The sequence below is a fragment of the Chinchilla lanigera genome, unplaced genomic scaffold (assembly GCF_000276665.1).
Source record: "Chinchilla lanigera isolate Chin_1 unplaced genomic scaffold, ChiLan1.0 scaffold00024, whole genome shotgun sequence".
Lineage (NCBI taxonomy): Eukaryota > Metazoa > Chordata > Mammalia > Rodentia > Chinchillidae > Chinchilla > Chinchilla lanigera.
In genome coordinates this window covers 22854100-22878278 of record NW_004955425.1, presented here as the reverse complement: position 1 = coordinate 22878278, position 24179 = coordinate 22854100, and the positions used below count along the sequence as shown (strand labels likewise).

At 35.5% G+C, this 24179-nt stretch overlaps 1 protein-coding gene across 1 annotated transcript in view; it reads right to left on the bottom strand.

Moving 5' to 3' along the window:
• Positions 1 to 24179, bottom strand: part of Ap3b1 (adaptor-related protein complex 3, beta 1 subunit) — a 258894-nt gene that overhangs the window by 173231 nt on the left and 61484 nt on the right. Inside the window, exons 4-7 of the mRNA XM_005386022.2 lie at positions 14838 to 14933; positions 14107 to 14267; positions 12305 to 12371; positions 1027 to 1209 (exon numbers count right to left, since the gene is read on the bottom strand). Coding sequence (XP_005386079.1) covers positions 1027 to 1209; positions 12305 to 12371; positions 14107 to 14267; positions 14838 to 14933 — 507 coding nt within the window. The remainder of the gene's footprint in view (positions 1 to 1026; positions 1210 to 12304; positions 12372 to 14106; positions 14268 to 14837; positions 14934 to 24179) is intronic.

Sequence of the window (24179 nt, the reverse complement as noted above, 5' to 3'; positions counted from 1 at the left end):
AACATTTTATAACTATTCGTAAATTTGGTATCATCTAGAGCAGATATTATGAACAGTTTTTAATTTTATTTACATTTTTCTCTCATTTTAGTATTTCTTCTTAATAACAAGAACACAATATACTAAGCACTGAAAGCCTATCCATCCGCTTGTGTGTAAACCACTTTAACACAATAGGGTTTTTTCCTAATCTTATATTTCTTAACTGATTCTTACAATCTATAATACTTACAATCTACAATACATTTTAAAAAGAAAAGACATCCAAGAATAAGGCGAATATACCATCTCATAACATTTAAAATTTCTTTAACCAAGTTTAAAATTTATATTCGTTCTTAAACATACATACTGATTGAGCTTGCTTATAAGCTATGTAATAAAATTACATGTTTCTAAATTCTCACATAAAAAAAGCAGTAAGGCATGCTTCTAATGTTAATCTGCAGAAGAAAATAAATAAGCTCACTTTAAGGTATATTTAAATATTAATTTTACTAAAATGTTACTAGTTCAACTGGAAAAATGAAACATTCCAGAAATATAAAACTCAGAAAAATTAGTAAGTTCAACAGTATTTATGTAGACAAGAAATTAATTATCTAAGGTAAAAAGTCACATTATACAGTCACATTACAGACTCACATTACCTACTTTCCAAATGAGTGTGTGGAATAGCTGGGGCTCAACGGTGTGAAAGTAAGTAGTAACTCCCCCCGCAAACAAAATTCATGGTTTGGCACTATAACCGCTGTATCTGTGATTGATCCTAACAAGGGTATCTTACCATGTGTCATATTCAAAATTTACATACCATGCCATTAAATGTACATCAGCCAATGCCAATACTAAAGACAGTTATTGGATTTCTTTTATATTGGTTTCTTGCTTTTGGAAAAGAAGAGAGTGCTTGATAAATAGGCAGGTTTCTATATTTTTATTAGTTTAATTTTTTTGTACATATTTTTTCAAGTTCATCTAATCTATCAGTATGCCCTAATCTATCAGTAAAAGACTGGCACTTACCTCCTCCCAAGGGCTGACAAACTGCGTGCGAGCATATCGCGTTAGCATGTGGATTATGACCACCTGCCCCCACTCTTCGACATCAACTAGTAAATTACATAGCTTGCGGTAATTCTTGTGAATCAGATCTATTCTATCAGGGCATACTTCTTCAAAAGCCATCACGACACTGCCAGCTACCAGCTAAAAAGAAAGAAATAGCAACTCATTAAAAAGAGTTTTCCACCCATGTGACAACAATGTAATCAGTGTTAGGACAATAAAGTATTATGCCATTCAATTAAAAGTGAACATTCGTGTTTGAATAAAATTTTAAAGTACAGGTTCTACTCCCTCAAAAAATAATTTTAATACTTATAATTGTTACAAGTATTAAAATACCTATAGTTATTTCATATGGAAAATTAATGCTTTCTATACAGATGTGTCCTGATGAGTTGTATTTCATTAGGTTAAATTCCAATAAATTGTTTATACAAGGATTAAATATTAATCCTTCACATTTTTAATGAACAATTTTTAGCTAATCTAAATTATAATCTAAAGATTCATTTCTTAGTTGCAAACAATATAATTAAATAACAAAGATCACATGTGTATCAGTTTAAAGTGAAAAGGACAATATTTTCACAGTGAACTTAAAAAAAAAAGAAACACGTTTTTAGAATAAAAATACTTCCAAATCTTATATTATCACAATCCAATTTTGCCAACATAATTTACTTACGAAGAAAACACAATGGTTGAAATTTCAATAAATCTATTCCTTTTGTAATAATGTGTGTAAGCTGGAATAATATATTATTTAAAAAGGCAGCTTCCCCCAAGATCAATTAATGAATCATAAATGCTGATTTTTGAACTATCGTGCTTTTACAAGTATTAGGTGAAACCAGGACTCCTTTTGTATCAAGATAAAGGTAAGAAGAATATATAATACACAAATACTTCTATGTATGTACTACTGATGTACGTACAGTTAGCCAACAAAATAATATGGTTCTGAAAAACAAATTAATAACATATTCTTTCTCAACACTGGGGAATCTTCATTTTAGTGTCTAAAATTTCCCCAATGACTTAAAACAAGCAATTAAATAGAAATATAACGTACTGAAATGGTACTTTCTGAAAAATATTAGATACAATGATATTCATATTTTGAGTGTTTTCCTCCTACTTGGCTGACATTTAGTTTATTAATATGCAACCAACAATACAATTGAAAGAAAACAGCTCAGAATATAGACTTGCTATTATGCTAAACAAGTTTCAAATCCTGTGGGGATTTTATGAATTACCAATCAGTATAAACGTGAAGCCGCATTTATTGACTCCAGCCCTGCCCATGTACTGGTGCCCGCTGATCCCAGCATGTATGCAACTCAATTGAAAAAGCAAAGAATTATTTGTGTGAACTAAATAAAAATGTATTATATGTGTAATTTTCTATATGCTATTGATATGGGAAGGAAGTTAATGTATATTTTCAACTCCACATTTTTATGTCTTCTGCATAAATTACTTTTCAAAAATTATTCAGTGATAATCAAGTTCTGTAAGATTAGAATTAGTACAATTTAAAAAGCTCTTAAAACACCTAAGTTTACAATATTACTACAGAATAATTTATAATTTGTGAGATGTAAACATTTTTATATGCTTTATACATATACCAATATTATAATAATATTTACATCAATTAGTGAAAGATGTTAAAAGGTAAAAATAAAATATCCCTTAGAATAATCTATGAAATTTAACTCAATAGATCTAATTTTTAAAATGTTATACATCAAGTTATTATCTACAAACCTAGAAATTCTTTTTCTCCAATGTGTTTAGACACCAAACAATTGAATGGAAAATCAGCTATCACATAGTATTAAATTTATTTAAAAAAGCACTATTAGTATAGAACAATCGCACAGCACCAACACAGTCTCAGGTACTAACAAATACCATTAGAAGAAAAAAAAAACTATATAAATACAAATAAGGCTTAAGGAAACACTAAAATAACTAGAAAGAATGTAAAGACAGTACATCTACAAACTAAAACTATTTGGATTCTTACTTCACTGCACACTTTTAATAATCTGACCCTAGGCTAAACACTAGCAGAAAAATTGATAATTTGGGTCTATTAAATGTTCAATATTCTATAAAACATTCAAAATTAAAATTAAATGATCTACTCAGATTTTAAAACCAAAAATATTGGTTTCCAAAAAACAGACAGTTAATTTCCATCTCACTGTGTCAATAGTAGCTTTTCATATAAGAGGAAAAATAAATCACTCCAACAAAACTAGCAATGAGCTCATCAAATTCAAATGCACTTTTCCATTTATGTATTTTTTATATTAAAGCAATAAACATGGTTCATTTATCTCCCCTTGGTTGCCACGTTTTTCTGTGCTGTTGCTATGAACTTCAGCCATTAGCTGTGCTCCAAGGTAAACTACATGAACCATCAACAAGAGTGACACCCCATCTATGGGATTCATATTTTCTCCAGATTATCTATGCTAGTTGACAAGCTGGTAATGAAAAAAATCACACTAAGCAAATGGTTCCTCTAATAACAATAAATTTTCTATAAAATTATGAAGGGTACAAAACGTTTCCTTGCATCTATTTTGTCATGAATTCTAATTAACGTTGCAAAAACCTGAGAGTGCTGGGTCATCACAAGAAGTGCATCAAGGTTTGATTGATAATATGGTATAAGTTGGCCAATGCTGCCAACATTTTCTTTCCTTAAATTAATGGCCATCCAACCTGCCCTAATCATACAGCCCAAATGATATTCCCTTCTTATTTCAATTTTCTTGAGGCATGGAAAATAGGAAAGATCAGTCATTTATCTTCTAATAGCTGGATAATAGATCTATCACAATAAAACGTCTGCACAAACTCAGAGGTGTTTCTTTGCCCAAACAGTGAAGCTTTTACCAACATTAAATCAGTAACTTATAAAATGGTGTCGTACCCCTATAGTTTATCTATGAACTACCAATCTATTCACTATACACAATTTTTTAGTTAAAATTAAGCAAAGGAAACTTTTTGTTCATTTGTTTGTTTTTCCGGTACCGGGAATCGAACTCATGACCTTGAGCTTGCCAGGCACTGTGCCGCTGAGCTAAATCCCCAGCCCCAGAGGAAACTTTTTATTTCATCAAAATATATAAACAACTCAATTTTTCAGTAGGCACAACCTAACTTATTTTCCTAAGAAATTCTGTTTTCTGGAAGAAATTTAAATGCTATTAAAAAGATTTATTTGAAATTAATCTCAAAAGACAAGGAAATAAACACTACTGCTTTTGAGGCATTCTAAGAAATGTCCACTTCAATCTTTAATTGCCCAGCAAATATGGATTTCTTTAAAGGAATATATAGTATTATACATTTAAAACACTAATTCATAAGTGAACATTAGGAAAGACTTGTAGAAAAGTAAAAAAATATTTAGAATATGTCAAATTGAGAATGCAGAAATGAAAATAGTGTAAATCTAGTAATATACAATAAAAATTACAAGCAAAAACATAATAAGAATTATGTTAAAAAAGAATTATATAAACAAAATTTATAAGTTAACTGGAATGACAAAATATAAATAAAATGTTTCCTTTGAATATCACTGGCTAAAATTGTAAGGTTTTTGTAGATACTGTACCAGGGATTTAGAGACTGGGACTGCAGGTGCCCAACAGGCAATTTAAAGGGGTGCAGGGAGAGCTGGTATCTCCACCTTCATTTCAAGTCTCCTTTATCACCCTAAAACTTTGGGTCAGATTCCTGCTAAGCTCTGGGAATAGGGATGTTAGTCACTTAAGGAGTACATGTCTAGCCAGGCGTGGTGGCACATGCCTGAAATCCCAGTAATCAGTAATGACACGCCTGTAATCAGGAGGCTGAAGCAGGAGGATTGTTGAGAGTTCAAGACCAGCCTGGGCTACAAAGTGGGCTCAAGGCCAGCCTGAACTGCATAGCGAGACCTTGTCTCAAAAAGACAGAAAAAAAAAAAAAAAAGGAGTACATGTCTAAAAACTGGACATAAGTGTTTTATTAGCCTTAAATTTATCTAACTTAACCACCTTCAAAACTGAGGCAAGATTTACAAGCACATCCAGCTGCCAGTTTTTACAACGTCCTTTTCCAGACCTCTGGACTGATGCCTGAAGTCTCCAGTTACTGCCCTAAAGCTGGACTCTCCTCCTACTCCAGAAGCACAGACCACCCCACATTGAGGTCAGTGCCCAAAGCAGAAGCAGTCACATCAGGGGGACTGGACTGGGTCCTCATCACAAAGACTCCTTTGGGGATGCCTTGCAGAACCAGTCCTGTGCTGATGTCAACCACACCACAGCCTGACCTACCCTGCCCGCTACCACACAGCCCAGCCACCCAAAGGCCAAACTGTTGCCTCTGTTTCCCCCGGCTGTAAAAGCTCAAGGCTTCTGTCGCCCCTGGAAACAGATCCTGACACTCTCTGCCTGCCTTTCTCAGCACAGCTATGCTGGTTAAAGCCCTGTCTCACCACCCTGTCCAGCATTTGGGGTTGGGGGACCCACACAGCTGAGGTGTTTCTCCCTAAAACAGAGGTAGTAACACTGAAAAAGATTACTGGTAGATCAGGGAAGAGAAGACTGCAGGAAAGAAACATACCAGAAGGAAGACACTGAGGACATCTTAGAAAAGGAGTTTTGAAGGAAAAAAGGGTTTTAAAAAGTGCGGGGAAGGGGCTGGGGATTTAGCTCAGCGGCAAAAGCGCCTGCCTGGCAAGCGCAAGGTCGTGAGTTCGGTTCCCGGTACCAGAGAAAAACCAAAAAACCAAAAAAAAAAAAAAAAAAAAAAAAGTGCGGGGAGAGGTGCCCCTTTAAAAACTGTGAGGCAGGTCCTTCGGCTCTGCCCACCCCAGAGTCTCCATTTGCTCTCGCCCTTCTGGTCTGCGCGCCTGAACTGCCAGGCAACTGCCACCCCGTGTCCTCTGCACCCAGGGCACTCGCAGGCTGGCTCACCGCAGGATGACACCGGGTAGCCGGCGCCCAGGCAGATCCCGGATCCCGCACTCAGTCACCGAGGAAAAGCAGCCCGCGCTCGCTCCACAGCTGGCCTGGGAGGCCTCGCTCACATGCTTCTCTCTGACCTCTTAATGTGAGGGGGTTTCAGGGGTGCTAGGCACCAACACAGCCCCACAGGCACTACTTCCTGGGTCCCTGGAGGATCAGCTTTCTCCCGGATTACTGTAACATCATCAATGTTACCAGGCTCTTTGGGTGCTGATTTCCACCAATGAGGTTTTTTGGTGCTTTTAGTCATATAACACCACCTCTTGCCCACATTTCTCCTTTCCAGTAGCCAAATCCATTAGGTATAAAATCATGTTGCATTCAAGTAGAGTTTCATTCACTTGGGCTGGGGATTTAGCTCAGCGGCACAGCACCTGCCTGGCAAGCGCAAGGCCCTGAGTTCGATTCGTGGTACGGGGAAAAAAAAAAAAAAGTTTCGTTCACTTTCACCTCCTTTGCACCTCTCACTTTTGTGCAGCTCACTTTAACTTGCTTGTTAGGACGATTTTCCTACGCACTTTCCTGTGCAACCTTTACTAGTCCTGTGCCTAGAATAGCAGCATTCCTCACACTGCACTTCCTGACCAAATAACATAAGGAATTAAATTTTCTCGTATTTTCCTGTAGGTCTATTTGTAAGTCTTTTCTTGACTTAAACTCTCTTTTTTCCTACACATGTCCAAAATACTCAACTTGAGTGTTCCTGGCTTTAGCAAAGAACTTTACCTGCACTGATGGCAGAAATTGAGTACGCAATAGGACCGTTTTTAGAGATCTTAGCAGTGTAGTATTGGTTCAACTTCTAGCCTTTAACAAGATAGCAAGTTTTAAAAGCACTGTATATGAGGAGGAAGAAAGAAAGATAGGGTTAATTGATGCTATTTCTTATTGGAGGAAGTATGTAAGTTTTAAAATCCAAGTGGAGAAACTCTTTTAGACCTTGTCTGCAAACTGACCATCACACTGAGTCCTAGGGCACAGAGCAGCGATATTAAATTCCATTTTCTAGTCTCTCTATTCAAATCTTAAGCTGTTAATGATCTTGTTCTAGGGGCTGGGGATTTAGCTCAGCGGCAAAAGCGCCTGCCTGGCAAGCGCAAGGTCGTGAGTTTGGTTCCCGGTACCGAGAAAAACCAAAAAAAAAAAAAAAAAAAAAAAATCTTGTTCTAGTAATCATGTGAAATACTAGACACTTAAAATGTTGGGGCAATGTAGGCATGTGGCATTGACAATGACAAACTTGACATTATTAAGAAACGTGAAGAACGCATCTCTTTCAAAAAGTAGTGTATGGAATTGGTGAGGCTACAGTTCATGATTTTGAAAAGAACAAAGGAAGGATTACAAACTATGCAAACAGCTCATATCCCACAAGTGGTGTACACAAACGTAAATCTATGAAGTCATCAACTTATGAGGACCTTGATAGAGGGATGATAAGAGTGGTTTAACCAACAGAAGACAGACAGGATTCAGTGTGTAGAATTTTGTGCAAAACAAAGTTCTTTTTTGATGCTTTGGGGATGCAAGGTGACTTTACTGTGTCATCTGGCTGGCTAATTTGATTGAAACAGTGCCATGGTATCCCAAAGGAACAAAATTAAAAGGAGATGAAACTGGTGCCAGTGAATTTTGTGATAATTTTCAGGAATTTGTAGAGAGAGAGTCTAAAGAGCAAATTTATGGTGCTGACCAAACTAGATGTTTTGGAAATGTCTACCAACAAGGACATTAGTTCTTGACACTGAGCAAAATACTTCCAAGTATAGGTCAAGCAGAGGGAGAATCATTATAATGTGTTGTGCAAATGCCATAGATTTACACAAATTTAATCTTTGTGTTGTGAGGAAAAAAAAAAAAAAACCCATGCACTCAAAGCAACTGACCTTTCAAATCTTCCTGTCACTTATTTCAGTCAAAAGGTGCATGGACAAAGCAATCTATTTCCAGACAATGGTTTGATAACTTTTTTGTGCCACAGGGACAGAAGCATTTGAGATCCAAAGGTCTTCTAGAAAAAGCAGTGCTTCTTTTAGATTTCCCCCAGCACATTCAAATGAGAAATGTTGAGTCCAGAAGATGGCAGAATAATTGTGAAATATTTGCCAGCAAATGTCACAAGTCTGATTCAACCAATGTGCCAGGGAGTTTTAGCCGCAGTAAAAAGATACTACCAAGCAGGACTTCCCCAGAAATATATGGATGAAGGAATTGACTCAAAAATGTTTTGGGAGAATTTGACAGTGTTGGATGCAATTTGTAAGGTACCTAGGGCTTGGAACATGATAAAAGCAAGTACCATAACCAAAGCATGGAGAAAACCTTTCCCTTGCAATGAAGAACGTTCAGTTGTGAACACTGATATAGGAGTCACTTTAGCAGCTGACTTAGCGACTGACTTAGTGACTGTATTCTTACAGAATACAGAAGACTGGGAATATGTTGACATTGAGAATATTGATCAGTGGTTTGACTCTCAGAGTAACGACTTGGGCTGTCAGATGCTGACAGACAGTGAAGGTGCTGAGGACCATCCCAAGGCTGCTGAGCAGAAGGCTTTCAGTAAGACTGGAAAAGCAGAACTGAATCCTGAGAAGCATATTAGCCATAACACTGCACTTGAATGGACTGAAAATTTACTGAGTTACCTAGAACAACAAGATGACATGCTTCTGTCTGATAAATTGGTATTATGGAGGCTTCAGACCATAATACGAAGAAAACAAAAGATCCAAAACAAATAATCATTCATAGCGCTCTTACGTGTTGCAGTGCGTCTTCATCTTTGTGACTGTTTATCTGCAGTGGAACTTAGCTTGTTTGAAGTGCTGTGGATTACGGCCAAATACATTTTATAAATGATTTTAGGATTAGATGCCATTTGGATTACCTAAATTGCAGCACTTTAATGTTGGCTCTGGTAACAGCACTAACATGGAGCTTGCCTGTCTATTGTTTCTAATCTGTACTATACTAAATAGATTATAAGGCACCTCAGGGCCAGGGACCTCTGTCTGTTTTGTGCTTGAATTTCAGTGTGTCTAGTAAAAGTCCATTAATATTAAAAAAGAAAAAAAAACAAAAAACTGTGAAGTAACAGGAAGAAGAATTTAGAGGGGTAAATTTAGACTCTTTCAAAATACATTTCAAAATAATGTAACATATGCCCCTTCCTGGGCACGCCCTCCCTGCCAAAAGACATCATAAAAAAGAAAAGAATTCTTTGCTATCATGAAAGGGTGTTCTTAGCTCAGAATCGTGCAAGCTACTACAAAATGAAACTACCAATCCTATTTAGAGAAGTACAAAGATGCAAGTAATCTAAATACTGAAAACAGAAAATGAAAAAGTAACCCACCTGGTGAAAATTACTCACAAAAAAAATCAAGGACAAAGGACAACACACTTCAATGAATTAAATACTCTCAAAGCAGCACTTGAAAACAGAAAAGAACTGGCATGAATAGGAGTTCACAAACAGAACAAAAGTTAACAAAAGAAATCAGAAAGAAACAAAACAGCAGTTGACTGAAATCAACAGAAATTCAAAGTGGGGGATAATCAGATATAAGGCTAAGCTGTGAGATGCTCTGGGACAAAGTCACTGAAGGAAAATTCAGTAAACAGCACTAAAGAAAAGTAGCAAAAGAAGTTGGAGAATGAAAATCAAAATCACAATTTTAATCTTAAGAAGCCAGAAATAATACTTGTAGAACACTTTGAGGCATTCACTGGCTACCAGGAAAAAACTGACCCACATCAACTAACCTTAAACATCTCACAAAAGTAATTTACTTCAAAGATAAAGAGAAGCCTCAGAGCCAGCATCTTACTAAATACAAACATAGCACAAGCTTCCTCTAGACTGAAACAAGGCAATGATGCTCGCTGCCCATTATCTCCACTACTATTAAATACTCTACTGATGGCATCAGCTTGGATGATTACACAAGAAAAGCCAGAGTCCTCGGAACTGGGGAAGGAGGTAAAACTATCTCAATTTTGTAGACAAAGAGTCATTCCATTAAAACAAAGAGAGAGAGAATGAATAAAAAAATAAAAGCTACACATTTAGACCAAAACTCATGCAAGCTTACTATACATAGCTGCTTAGTGGCTAAATGATAGAATCTCAGCCAAATTCAACTGTAACTCCTAAGGGTACAGTTTCCTTCTGTGACAAAATGTATCTTGTTGGAAAGACATGCACACATACACAAAGGATATACTCCTAGGCCATCCAACAAATTCTTTGTCATCTATGGAGCAGAAATGATGGTAAAGTACATTAAAATGAGAGATCTATTTCTTGTAGGTCTTACCAGTCTCCACAGCACTTAGCAAATTTTCTATACATAAAAAGAAACTCAGTATTTTTTAAATTACTATCATCAACTACATCACAGTATCAATAATATGGCTTAATATCCAGGTCTTAGGGTTAGCAGGTAGCATGCCTCTCATATAGAAGACAAAAGAATCACGTTTTGTTTTTTTCTGTCTTCATTTATTGAGTTACTTGGATTACAGAAAAAAATGCAATAAAGATTTCTGCTACACTCAAGACTAAAAGAAAGTTGGTGGGCCTCGGAATGAAACTCTAAGTTCCCTGAGATGGAAGGAGAGGTAGGGAGAGGACAGCAAGCCAACACAGACAGAATTAAGCTGCATAATGTACTTCACATAACTCCCCACGATGAATGTAACTAAGAGGTCCTACAACCAAGTACTAATAAAAATAAAAGTTAAAAATAAAAAAATACAGTACTATCAAAGACATAAAATTATTAAAGGACTTTAAATGATCGCTAAAATATTCACTTAATGCCAAAGTAGTAAACGAAGAATAAGAAACAAAATACACAAGACAGAAAAACAAGAAAAATGGCAGCTAAAAGTCCAAATATCTAGTAATGAAAGTGGATGGATCAGACAATCCGGTCAAAAGGCATTCTGTTAGACTATATTAAAAGACAAGAGGTAACAACACACTGTCTGCAGGAGGCATACAATAAATTAAAAATTACAAACATGTTGAATATATGTAATGTAAACAGCAAGCATGAGAAAGCTAGAATGGCTGTGCTTATGTCAGACAAAAGAAACTTTAAAACAAGCGTTACTAGAGATAAAAACATTTTATAATAAGAAAAAGTTATAAATATATATGCAATATCAGAGCTCCTACATAGTATGTGAAGCAAGCGCTGGCAGAACTGAACAGAGATTTCAATATCCCACTTTCAGTAATGGATTCATTAGAATAAAGTAACATCAGCACAGAAATAGTAGATTTGAAAATTCTATAAAACAATTAGACCTGAAACATCTGTGGAACACTCTATCCAAAAAAAGCAAAATACACATACACATTCCTCCCAGTTTAACACTGAATATTCTCCACGTTAGACCATATATTAAACCATAACACAGTAGTTGGACAGAGCCAGTAATTTCTATATTACCACCTTCCACGGCTGCTGCACACAGGTATCATATACTCCCTGGTGACAGCACCCTAACCTGAGCTGGAAGCCTTTTCCTCAGTAGTTTTGAGTCACAAGGTGGGGCCAGAAGCTCCACCAAACTTGCCAGGGCCTGTTTGTACACCCCATCAGTCAGGTTTGTTCTTAGATCTTGCTCTCATTCACTACACACAAAAAAATAGGTGTGGAAAAAAGAGGAGGAGGGAATACATCCCCAAAGGATTACTCTTTTTAATCAGAAAGGTAATTCTGAGGAGCCAATAAAACAAACCCATACTGATAAAAATGATTTCATAGTTTTTAGAACATTTTCAAAGAACACACCCCTCTAATTTTTCAATATTTCTTAAAGAATTATTTGTTCCAACGTGACTCAGCCCTTAAAAATCCTAACAAATCATTGCTTGAAATGAAAACTTTTAAAAGCAGTCAACAATTTAGCCACAGATTAAATGGAAAGATTTTCCTCCCATTTTCCTCTTCATCAAAGTCTGATGAGGAAATATGTAACAAACCAAAATTCTAAATGTAGTCCCTTCTCATGAGATGGCAAGTTTTATTCTTTAAATATTTTAAAAATAGGCATGAGTTCCATTAATATTTACAGCATTTTCAAATCAATGAAAATAATATCATCTATAACTAGCAAATGATATGTAAATAAAGCACAATTTTACTGTACTTTAATGACACAAAGATATTACTTACTGTGCTTTTATCTTTCAGAAGTTTTTCAATTACTTCAATTAACATTTCCTTCTGCTCTGGATCAAGACTAAAATATAAAAAGAAAAGTCACATTAATTGTTTCCCTTTACCTCTAGCTTTAAAAAATGCTCATAATTTTACCAATGCTGAAAAGTTTTAAAAGGGAGGGTGAAAAAGAATGATTTCAAGATAGGAAGAAAACCAAATTTTAAGTAAAATGGGATGATTTTTCTCAGAAACATGTCCTAATCTTTTGCCCTAAAATTGCACATATGAACTAAACCAAATGCCATTAAGAAAGCTTTTTTTTTTTGGTTTTTTCTTTTCCCGGTATCATGTATAGAACTCACAACCTTGCGCTTGCCAGGCAGGCGCTGTGCCACTGAGCTAAATCCCTGGCCCCCAAGAAAGTATTTAAAAAACAAGTTCACTCTTTTAAAAAGTTGGAAAAATTCAAAAAAGAAATTGCAAGTAGATAAACTACAAATTTCTTTTTCAAATGGGATAAGACAGCAAATATTTTTGACAATAAATACATAATTACCAAAAAAAATAGAGAATTTGCAAATAAGAATTCTGTAACACACTAGTTCACTAACGAAGACATGCATTATAAAACCTGCCATATAAAACCAACAAAAAATAAGAGGCAGTAAAGGGTTAAAACATTTGATACAGGAAAATAACAGGTGGTGCTGCCCTACTAAGAGTGTAAGATCAATGCAGGGAGAAGGACATGGTGAGGCTGAAAGCTAAACTGAAGCCTAATGACAGGTGCACTTTTACCTGAAGTTAACCTGAGAATATAAGTTTGAACTTCTCAGAAACATTATACAAGTTTATTATTAACCACTGTGATTACCTGAACATTCAAACTTTTAAACCTTTTTAGTTCTTTCAAACTATAGCTCAAATTCCCTTTTTCAAAGTCCTCTCTTTCCATTTTATGTACATCTCTATTTTCTGGTACAATTATAACATAATGGTCCTTGACCTATCAAGACAGTATCAATGAGTCTTTGTAAATACATATATAGCATGTGTTATTTATTCAGTTACAGTGTCTTTAATTCTTTGGCATAGAGTTGACTTCCTTATTCTACTTTGTGATGTTATTCATAAGTAAGTACCCTTTTCATCTGATTTTACACATCTAATGCATAGCACAACACTGAACATCACAGCAAAAACACAAATGATCTCAAAGAAGCTTGTAAAATCAAAGGAATCAGAAAGTAATACTAAACTGTGGTAGATAATTTTATTTAGACAATGTTTTCCACAGATATCAAGACACTGTATGATATTTGTTAAAAGGTCATTAAAATATAGGATGGTACCATATTTAAAAATCACTGTTTAAAAAAGTATTTTAAAAAACAGCCCTGGAAAATAATCAGACTTCAAGAAAGGAGTAGCAGGAGCAAAGATAAAGAAAAAGCAAGGTATGTAAGTTGTAAGGATAACACACTTAAGATCTTACTCTACAATAAAAGGCGTAAACCTCAATTCTCTTAAACGGCCCTCATGTATATATCAGACAGACTACAAATGCAAATTCAAGTTCTGATTAGAGTTACAGAAATCTGTAAGTCATCATAGGCCCTAACAGGCTTACAAATAAAAACTTGAGGGAGCCTCTAGAATAACCAAAGAAAAAGATATATAAAGAGTGTTTGTAGGAGAAAAAACAGTCACTAAGTTTACTCAGCATAAGGATGGGTTAGTCAGAAGAGCTAATAAAATAGGCCTCTACTATGGTCTGTAACATCACACAGATCTTTGGCATTAACTGCACCTACCTGTACAGTTTCTGTATTGCATGGGCCGCATTCTTCCTGACATATGGTGATAAGTCAGTGGAAGCCTCCTTAATAGCAAGCATCATGATAGGCACAATTATTGGCACTCTAATGCTTGAGAGAACTCTCAAAGCACTTGCACGGATTAATTGGTTTGGGTCCTAAAAACAGTGCAAAAGTATTCATCAAAAGTGCAAGTTTATAATGTTGCAAAGACTTACTGGGTATAACACAACGATAGTATAAGAAAGCTTCTCAATTTAAAATGAATAAACAACATATGGAAATGGATAAGGAGAAAAGTAAGCATTTATTTCTTAATGTTTTAAGAAAATTAATGGTCAAAATTCTAGTTGATAGTTTATTACTAAGTGGGCTAGGGTTTTAGTGTTTCATAATAAAATGCTATACATCATAAAGGTTACCTTTAAAATGTCTTATGTCTTCTCTACACATCTTCAGCAACTAGCTAGTATAACAATACAGTTCTTTAGTGTAAGATTAATAATTTTACTGGACATAAAGAAACAGGAACTGCAACTTACTTGGTAAGGTTCCACTTGGTTGTATAAATTATTTTTGAAGGGTACTGAATAGGCACTATGGGAGGCCTTTTAACTTTCAAGACACTACTGGGCTATTTAGCGGATTATTGCTCCACTTCTTTAAATGACACACCTTCAACTGTGCAGAAACTGTGCAGCTATTTGCCTGCTTACTCCATGATTTACCTTCAGGGCTCGCTGAAAAGTGCTTATGGATAGGAGAGCCAGGTCCTGCTGTTCCTCTGCATAGCGGACCAGGTAAACATACACCAACTTCTTGATCTGTTTAGGAAAAAAACAAATTTACTCCTAGCCAGAGCGAAAACTCAGTACTTTCTATACCAAAATCCATCAATTTTCCTCAAGTAAATACCTGAACCTGGACATAGCTTAGATTTTCAAATAAAAATAATATATTGTGAGATAATGAACGGCAACAGAAAAAACTTACAAAGTAAGCGTCAATAATCCAATCCATCACAGCAACACCCTAAGTGTCTCTTCCTTTCAAAGGAATTTTTTTTTACATCCTTGAGTAAAACTCATAAAACAGTTTTAAAATATTAACTGGTTTGCAGAAATATTTCAAAATCAAAGATACAAGTAAGAGAAAACACTGGAGGCCCTGTCCAGTAACTGTGAGGGGGATCTTATGTGTCCTCATCTCTTACAGGTGCTCGAGCCATAGGTCTTTTCACAACAACAACCACAGTTAACACACTGCATGGTACCTTCAGCTCAGTGAGAACATGTGACAATAACATCAATTTAATGTAATAAAATTTCCAAGACTGGACATGTCTTCTGAAAATAGATTCTTTTTTTTTTTTTTTTTTGGTTTTTCTCCGGTACCGGGAACCGAACTCATGGCCTTGCGCTAGTCAGGCAGGCGCTTTTGCCGCTGAGCTAAATCCCCAGCCCCTGAAAATAGATTCTAAGAGCAATTTAATCACCGAGTTTGAAAACAAAATTATGAACAGAAAAAACAAAACTTTGAATTTGAGTTAAAATGTATGGGTTGCTTCCTTCTTAGTGCTGTTCATAGTGCATATCTCAAACATCCTCCAAGACCACTGCCTGGTAACTTTCCTCAGACATCAGCACAGCACATGCCTAAAAGCTTATGGAATATTCAAAGAACACATGAAATGGGAAATAATTGGAATTGGTGCAGGAAAGGAAAAATAGTGCTATACTAACAAATCTAGACTGCTTTAAAAAAATCGTAATGGTCTTTCTTCTTTTACACCCCAATTACTCATTTTTCTTTTTGCATGACTGTTAAACAGCCATTCTAGTGCTGTTCTCACCCAGTTTCTCTTGACATAGCACAGCAGTTCCCTCCCTCTTCTTAAATTCATCCTAATTTCTTATTTTCTCAGTATTTCCTTCAGTGTGGCACTCTAAACCACAAATGAGGTCAGAGCCAAACAAACTAGTTAAGACCTTGTTCCAGATCAAGTGTTTCCACTGAAGCAACAGACTCTTGATTGATTAAAACTACACACCTTTTCCAAATGCACTGTTCACTGAATTGTTGAGTAACTACTCTTGCGGGATTGCTTTTTTAATTTCTCCTAAGTGAAAGGCAAAAGTGTACCTTCATCTACAGAAATTTTCAGCACCTGAGGTTCAAACTTTCAATGATACTTTATAAAGATAACTGCAGACTTTAATTTTATTTCCAACCTATTTTTCCACTATTTATGTCATAAACAGAAGTAAAAACTTAATGAGCATAGGTTCTATGTCTTCAAAATTATTAATAAACATGCTAAATACAATTATTATTAAATGATTATTTAAAAACATGCTAAATACTTTAAGTTAATAATAATCCAATCATCTATATTATATGCACATGGTTATAGGTGAAACTAATTAAAAGAGAGGAGGGAAGGAATTTCCAATTAGCCTTTGTGTGTCTTTCTGAGGGTCTCGCTATGCAGTTCAGTCTGGCCTTGTGCTCACTTTGTAGCCCAGGCTGATCTTGAACTTGTGATGATCCTCCTGCCTCAGCCTCCCAAGTGCTGAGATTACAGGTGTGTGCCACCTGGCTCTAATTAGTCTTCAGTGTTCAATAGTACCATGAAATCTGAGAAGCAAAATCTAAAGTCCTTGAGCCAGTACTGAATGTATTTTATAATCTATCCCAAACTTCCTTTCTACTTAAACAGAAACAAGCCCCAAAGGATAACTTGTACTTTTTGTCTCAAACTCCATTGAGGTTATCCCCATAAAGTACCCCTTTCACCGTAAACTCCACTTACCAAAACTTTCCATAAGAGCAAAAATAATTAAATGCCAATTAATATATGAACAGTAAGATAAATTAGAAAATATCCATATAACATATTATGCAGCTACCATAAAGAATAAAGTAAATCTGTATTTAAACTGTCTTCATTAAAAAAATTATAAAGTGTAAGATAGTATGTATTGCACGATCTCATGTCTGTATTTTAAAAAAAAGGATAGATACATATGCTATCCAGTCTAAGATACACTACAAGTTATAAGATGTACCATTATTTGTGGCCCACAAAAGAAAGAACAACAAAAACCCTAGCAACAGTTGTTAAATCCCAACCCCAGAAACTTTAAAATAGAACACAACTTCCTTGGAGTGGACATAATAGGGTAATAACAGCAAGTACTGTTATTGCTGTTTTATGGATGAGGAAGCAGAAGCACAGCGAGGTTAAGTAACTTGAACAAGATCATATCTGTGAAATGAAAGAGCCAAGATTCAAATCCAGTAAGCATAAAAGCTGAGGCATCTCTGTAGTAAAATGGTAAGAGGGACTATCTCTGGGTTATATTAACCAGTAACTTTCACTCTTAATACTTTTCTAACTTACTTACTTTTTATAAGGAATATTAATGAATTTGATGATCTGATAAAACAATGAAGATATTTTCACTTCAAGGGTGAATCTCATCTTTCCGGATGTCCTCCAACACAAAGTAACAGTATTTTCTCTGACTTTAATACCATTTTAAACTCATTCATTTAAAAAACTTTTGAACTGATAATGTTTTTTAAGTTCTCATATTCCTAGGAAAACAGCAGCTTTTTCTGTACCCTTGGCAACACATAAGCAGCATAAGTGCTTTAAACCTGTTCAAGAGATTAACAAAAGCTCACCTAGATGAAAAAGCTTTTTTAAGTCAGCCACCCTGTGCCTGCCCTCTAGCCTGTGAAAGCTGGCTAGAGACAAACTCACTTCAGCACACACCTCTGAGTGCATGGTAGCCTCCCCAACCAACCATGCATCTACAGACAATTCTGACCCACCGAAGACCTGAAGTCCACTCGCCCAAAAATCCACCATAGGATCAGCAATCTATGCTCAGGGAAACTGCCTCAAAACACAGGCGGGCCTCGTTATATAAGTAATAAAGTTGCTGTCTTACCTCCGATGACCTGTGTTTCACCATCCTCAACATAACCTACAGAAAAGTTCCAAGATTAGCCTACTGAAGGCCCCCAAATAGCCTTCCCTATACTTTTCAATTGCTAGCACTACAATTATCAAATTCTGAAAATTTAGCAGCAATACAATTCTATTATCTAATAAATCCATATTTAAATCTACCAATATCTTATCTTTACAGTATTTTTTTCCTGATTCAGGATCTCAAGTTGTATTTAAGCTTTCATATCTTGCTAATCTTCTTTAATGCAAAGAAGTGCTTATATCTTTTTGGTTTTCCTTAAAGTACCTTTGTCATTCTGGCCAGTACTATATTAAAATTAGAAAATATAGAGTATGAAAGAAAAATTTGCCTGGGTTGCCTTTTATTTTTCACCTCAATTTGCAAAATTTTCTGAAGATATCAGCTCTTACCTTCCAATGCAGGAGAATTTTTACATTTTACCCCATCATATATCAGTTTATAAAATAATCCTTTAAGTCACATACTCCTTAATAAATCTTATAGCCCAAGTCAACAAACGAAGTCAAACCAATAGCTTTGGAATTTTTAAGAAATTATCTAATAGCCTCAACTGCACATCCTCTCATTTGAGAAGCCTATCACTGAAGTACTACTAAAAACCCAACAAGCAGTGCACTGCCCATTCCACTCATCTTCATTTCTACTAGCAATGTTCCTTCCATCTAAATTCAGTCAGCCTCTGTAAACTGTCTTGTGTTCAAATCAGTGCTCTCAAACTCCAGAATTTGCATAATCCAAAAATAAACAGATGTATGAAAATGTGTTCCTTTAAATGATCACAAATGACCTTACCAAAAAAGTTTCCAAAATTAAATTATGTAGTTTATAAGAAGGAAACCAAATGTTTGAAACTATACTCAATGTTCTTAATTACATTTAAGTAGAAATATAAATTTTTAAAATTCTTAGGATCATTTCTCTTATTTGAGGATATATGACTTTCTCTTCAACTAGATTTTGAAGTGCCTAAGAACACAATTGTAGAAAGCCATTTGCATTTGCTGGTCAGCTCATTCAAAGCAGTTCTGAGATATCAAATCAGTATCTATCTTATGAAATTTCTCAAATCCACCTTGGTAATAAATATGTGGTTACTTATAACATGTACCATTCCTATTACATTGCCTGCATATAGTAAGAGCTCTATAATCAGCTGGATCACACCTCAGCCCAATGGTAGACTGAAAAAAATATTAAAGACTTTCCAATCAGATTACTACATCTAGGATCTAACCTCTCACCAGTGGTTATACACTGTTGAATGACAATGTCTAGAAGGTCACCAACATACTTCATGTAAACCACAGGAATTGGGAAAATTGCCACCAAAGTCTAGCTTGTTTGAGTTTTTTGTTTGATTTTAATAATCACTTAAGATCTTTCTCTTTACTAATTATATTCACATCTTACTGTATAATTCTCTGGAAACTTTTAAAGAATAAGAGACCACCTTGCCCCAATCTTGCCATTTATTTCTCAGCAACACCTTTACTTATCAAGTAACTGTACAGCCAGTTTTAAAACTGTATTACATGCTCCAGAATACATTTAGGAGTTTATAATGGAAACACCAAAACATTCAGAACCACAGCTGAGCTAGCAGGCAGTGCTATAATTACTCACTATTGGAGAAGGATTTCTGTGATTCTTATGGCAAAAAGCATAACAATATTAAATCACAGAAGGTTGCAAAACACTAAATTTGTTCTACTTCTGTCATAAGAATCAATCAATATTGACGCCAAGAGGCCTATGCACTGACTGGCTGCAGGTGTGCAGAGAAAGCCTTCTCTCCCTGATACCATTCTGTGACCAGAAATGGGAGTAGTTAAAGCTCCGTGACTACACTGCTCTCTGATCAGTTACTTTCATTCAATGTTACAACACTCTTTGCTGTAAAGCTAATCATAGCAGAGTCCCAGTGGTCTGGAAGAATACAGGCAGATCTGTTTAATTAGTTTATCAATACTAGTACATCAAACTTCATGAGTTATTGACTAAACCTTTGATTATTTTTGTACTATAACCACTGATTGCTTACTAGGTCACATTTGGTATCATCTGACATCTAATAGCAGATGACGTACTACAGCTCACCTGTGTCTCCAAGGCAACATGCACTTGTAAAAATGAAATTCTGCACCTAATAGCAAGAAAGTATCAATCAATTCTCTGATCACAAATTTTAAGAGAAGCTTATGTCAGTTTTCCCACAATATTACAGGGTTAAGCCTCCTTCAAAAAATATTTAAAGAACCAAAAAAAAAAATCAAAATAAATCTGATTGAAAAGGGGGAAAAATGAAGTCCTATTACTGGTAACTACTTGAACAGTAAAAATAGCTCTGAATGAACAATAACTAGTACAGAATTTTCTGTTTAAAAGGCGGCTAGAAAAGTTCAGAGGAACTAGTGAATTGATCATCAGTTTTCAAAACTTGGCCACTTCTACCAATACTTAAAACATAAAAAGTGTACACCAACACAGTAGCAGGTCCCACCGATGGGAAAGTGGGTACAGGTGTTGAAGGAGTCGGGGGGAGCACCAAGCAGGGAGGGTGGAGTTGAAAGGTGAGCGGCCGAAGATGGCTCTGGGTCAGGCCACCGCTGCAGAGTCCTGAGGTTACTCACTTGCTGAGTGACCTTCACCAGGTCTTCTGAACTCTCTATCACCTTTCCTCACATGTAAATACAGGTAATAACAAAACCAGTCTCACTGGGATATTTTACTGGGATAAAATAAGTTCCTCTACACAAGCACTAACACTCTGGCTCAGAAAGCATTTTCACATTTTAGCAGTCTTCATCACAGAGGCTCTTCCCGGTAACGCCAAGACCAGCTTCACCTAAGTCAAACATTGATTTTTTTTTCAGACATTTGGACTTTCTTATATGAGAGGCCATAAAACTAACACACGTAAAGCTAGAAGCTCAGATGGCATGGTAGTGACATCAAAGACAGAATACGTTCAAAATAACTGAGAATTATACTGGTTATCAAACACAAATAGTGTTTGATAAAGATCTACTAACTTACAAATAGTGTTTGATAAAGATCTACTAACTTAATCAAAAATAAAACTATAAATACTACACAGATATTTCCCATTAACTGGTATATTATGAAAGGAACTATGGTTTATCAAGCTATTTAAGTTCAATATTAAATTAATCTACTTTATAAACTGGCAGGGGTAGGAGTGTTTTTATCTTTCTATCTGGTATTTACTCAGGTTACTTATATTAAGCTTATTATGACTATTCAATTTGGTAGCAAACTACAGCTATCTGAACTACTATATAATGTACTCACTGTAACAGAACAGTGAACTGCAGTTTAAAAACATAATATCAGCTGGGATATAGCTCAGCGGCACAGGGCCTGCCTAGCAACCCCAAGATCATGAGTTTGATTCCCAGTACAAAAAAAAGACATAAAAACACAATATCTTCATTAAAAGTGTGTTTAAAGTACATATATTTAGAATTTGATAATATAAAGTATGCTAATAAAGATGAAAGAAAAATAATTCACTTTATAAATAGAAATATGCATTCTAGAAATTATACAACACATTTCACATTTGCTTTTCTACATTTTAAGTATGTAAATACAAGACTACATACTTAGTCAGAAACTAATAATCTACTTATCCAGATTTTATTAGAGATATATTATAATAATAGCTAAGAGTCTACTTCACCTCAGCCATGTCTTTTAATCACAGTAATGTATTACATAATTAAAGTGTGACCCAACTGATCTTTTATTACTCAACTTAAAAATTTCTACCCTCATTCTCAGGTCACAGTTATTTTATTTACTCTATTAGCAATATACGTATGTAAGTCATCTTTTCAATAGAAAATGGCTCGTTTTTTTCTAAACTAAAAATACTTAGGCATTGACTATACAATTGCTAATAATAGTTCACTCATGATATTCTAATTCCAATGCACTGTGAGATAAAACGACTTAGAAGTTGGAAAAGAAGAGAATTTTGGGGATCATCTTAAATTATAAATTGAAATTTCCATATGGAACATAGGGAAAATTGAGACTAGTGTTTTCACTTGATCAGTGACATCCCATACATACCGTATGAATAGTCCACATATATTTTAGGAACTGAAAAATAATTAGATTAGATTTTCATATAAAGCTATAATTTTATTGTTTGTTTATTTGAAACCAAGTCTCACTACGCAGTGCAGATGGGCCTTGAACTTGCTTATCTAGCCCATGCTGGCCTTCAACTCACGGTGATCCTCCTGCCTCAACCTCCTGAGTGCTGGGATTACAGGCATGTGCCACCAAATCCAACTAAAGCTATAATTTTAAAATAATAATACCAGAGAAGATACCCTAATAAACAGACATGCATACATAAAAATAATGTGTTTCATATGCTGGACAACAGGCAGCACAGGGCTGGACATCTGAGAAAGGAGGAAAAAAATCAAAGTAAGCCCTACACTTAGCCGAGATTAGTACCTGGAAGTAGTTTCTAGCTCAGCAGTGCAAGTAGCACAAACCAAGCACATCTCAGAAGTCTTACTGTGCTGAGAAGACAGAGATTAAAGTGCCTACAGGGCATAACCAGGAGGGGGGACCCCCTCACATAGAGGGAAGGAAGGAGAGATGGAGGATAGTAAGAGAGATGAAAGGAGAGAGAAAAGCCAATCAGCAGTGTACACGGCAAAGAAGCACCATCAAGTCTGAGGCTTGACCTGCACGTGAGATGATTGATTATCTGAGGCCAAAAAGGAAAAAAAAAGAAAGAAAAGAAATTATCTGAGTCCGGAGGAAAACAGCCATGGAAAGGAGTAGGCAGAACACCCAAAGATCACAGAAGGTGAGGAATATAACACAATTCTTTGTTTCAACCAGTCACATGAAAGGTCTCATCAGTACATAATCAAGTAAGAATTCTAAGAAAAGGATTAGCTTAATAGTGGGACTCAGTCAGACTACAGGTGTTTCCTTATCTACTTTAATAAAGCTCAGACACATGTTTTGAAAAAAAATCAAATTATTCCATATAACTGTGCACCAAAACAAAACCCAACTCAATTGAAAGAAATAAAATAAAACCCAGCAACTAAGAACATAAAATTCATAATGTTCAGGATACAATTAAAACTTAGCAGGGATACTTTTTTTGTTTGTTTGTTTTTTGTTTTTTTTCTTGTACCAGGAATGGAACTCATGACCTTGTGCTTGCCAGGCAGGTGCTGTGCCGCTGAGCTAAGTCCCCAGCCCCCAGCAGGGATACTTTTTAAAGCAGTAAAATGAATCATAACTATGAAAAAAAGCAATGTACAGAAAAACTAAAAAATATAGAAGTCACAAAAATAATTGCAATAGCTATAATAAATATGCCCCACATATCCAAGGTAGATAAACCAGACACTCACACACACACAAATACACACACATATAACTGTTTTATTATTCTCTATGTTACTGCTCTAAATGTACATATACCCCTTCACTGAATTGAGAACTTGACCTTGTAGGTAAGGTCCTCTTTAAAGAGAAGGTTCTGACAGGACAAAGAAAACCAAATGAAGCTCACTTAGAAACTGGCACTAGTTGATGGTGAGGGGTTAAGATCTTATGGCCTGGGACAATCAATGAGGTTGTGACAAGCTCCAGGGACAAGGAAGGACCCTGGCACCCAATAAAAACAGCCAGGAACAAAATGCCCACAGGTGCTCCATCTTTCTAGAGCCCCCACCCACTCACAGGGTAGCTGTCTGTCCCCTGCTTCTTTTCTTTCTTTCAAATAAAGTGTTTTTGTTCTCCCTTAAAACTTTACCTCTAATTCCTTATCGATACCAAGCTTACAAATTCCCACTTGGTGCAGTATAGCAGTGTGGTACATATCCACTGGCCCAACACATACATACATACACACATACATACATACATACTGCGGAGGGACTATAAATCTATGAGATTTTATCCAGCAAAAATGCTTCCAAATTTAACGCAAACAAAGATATATTTTTTTTAAATGACAAGATTCATCACCAGTTTTCTAGTCATGAGAAAAATGAGGAA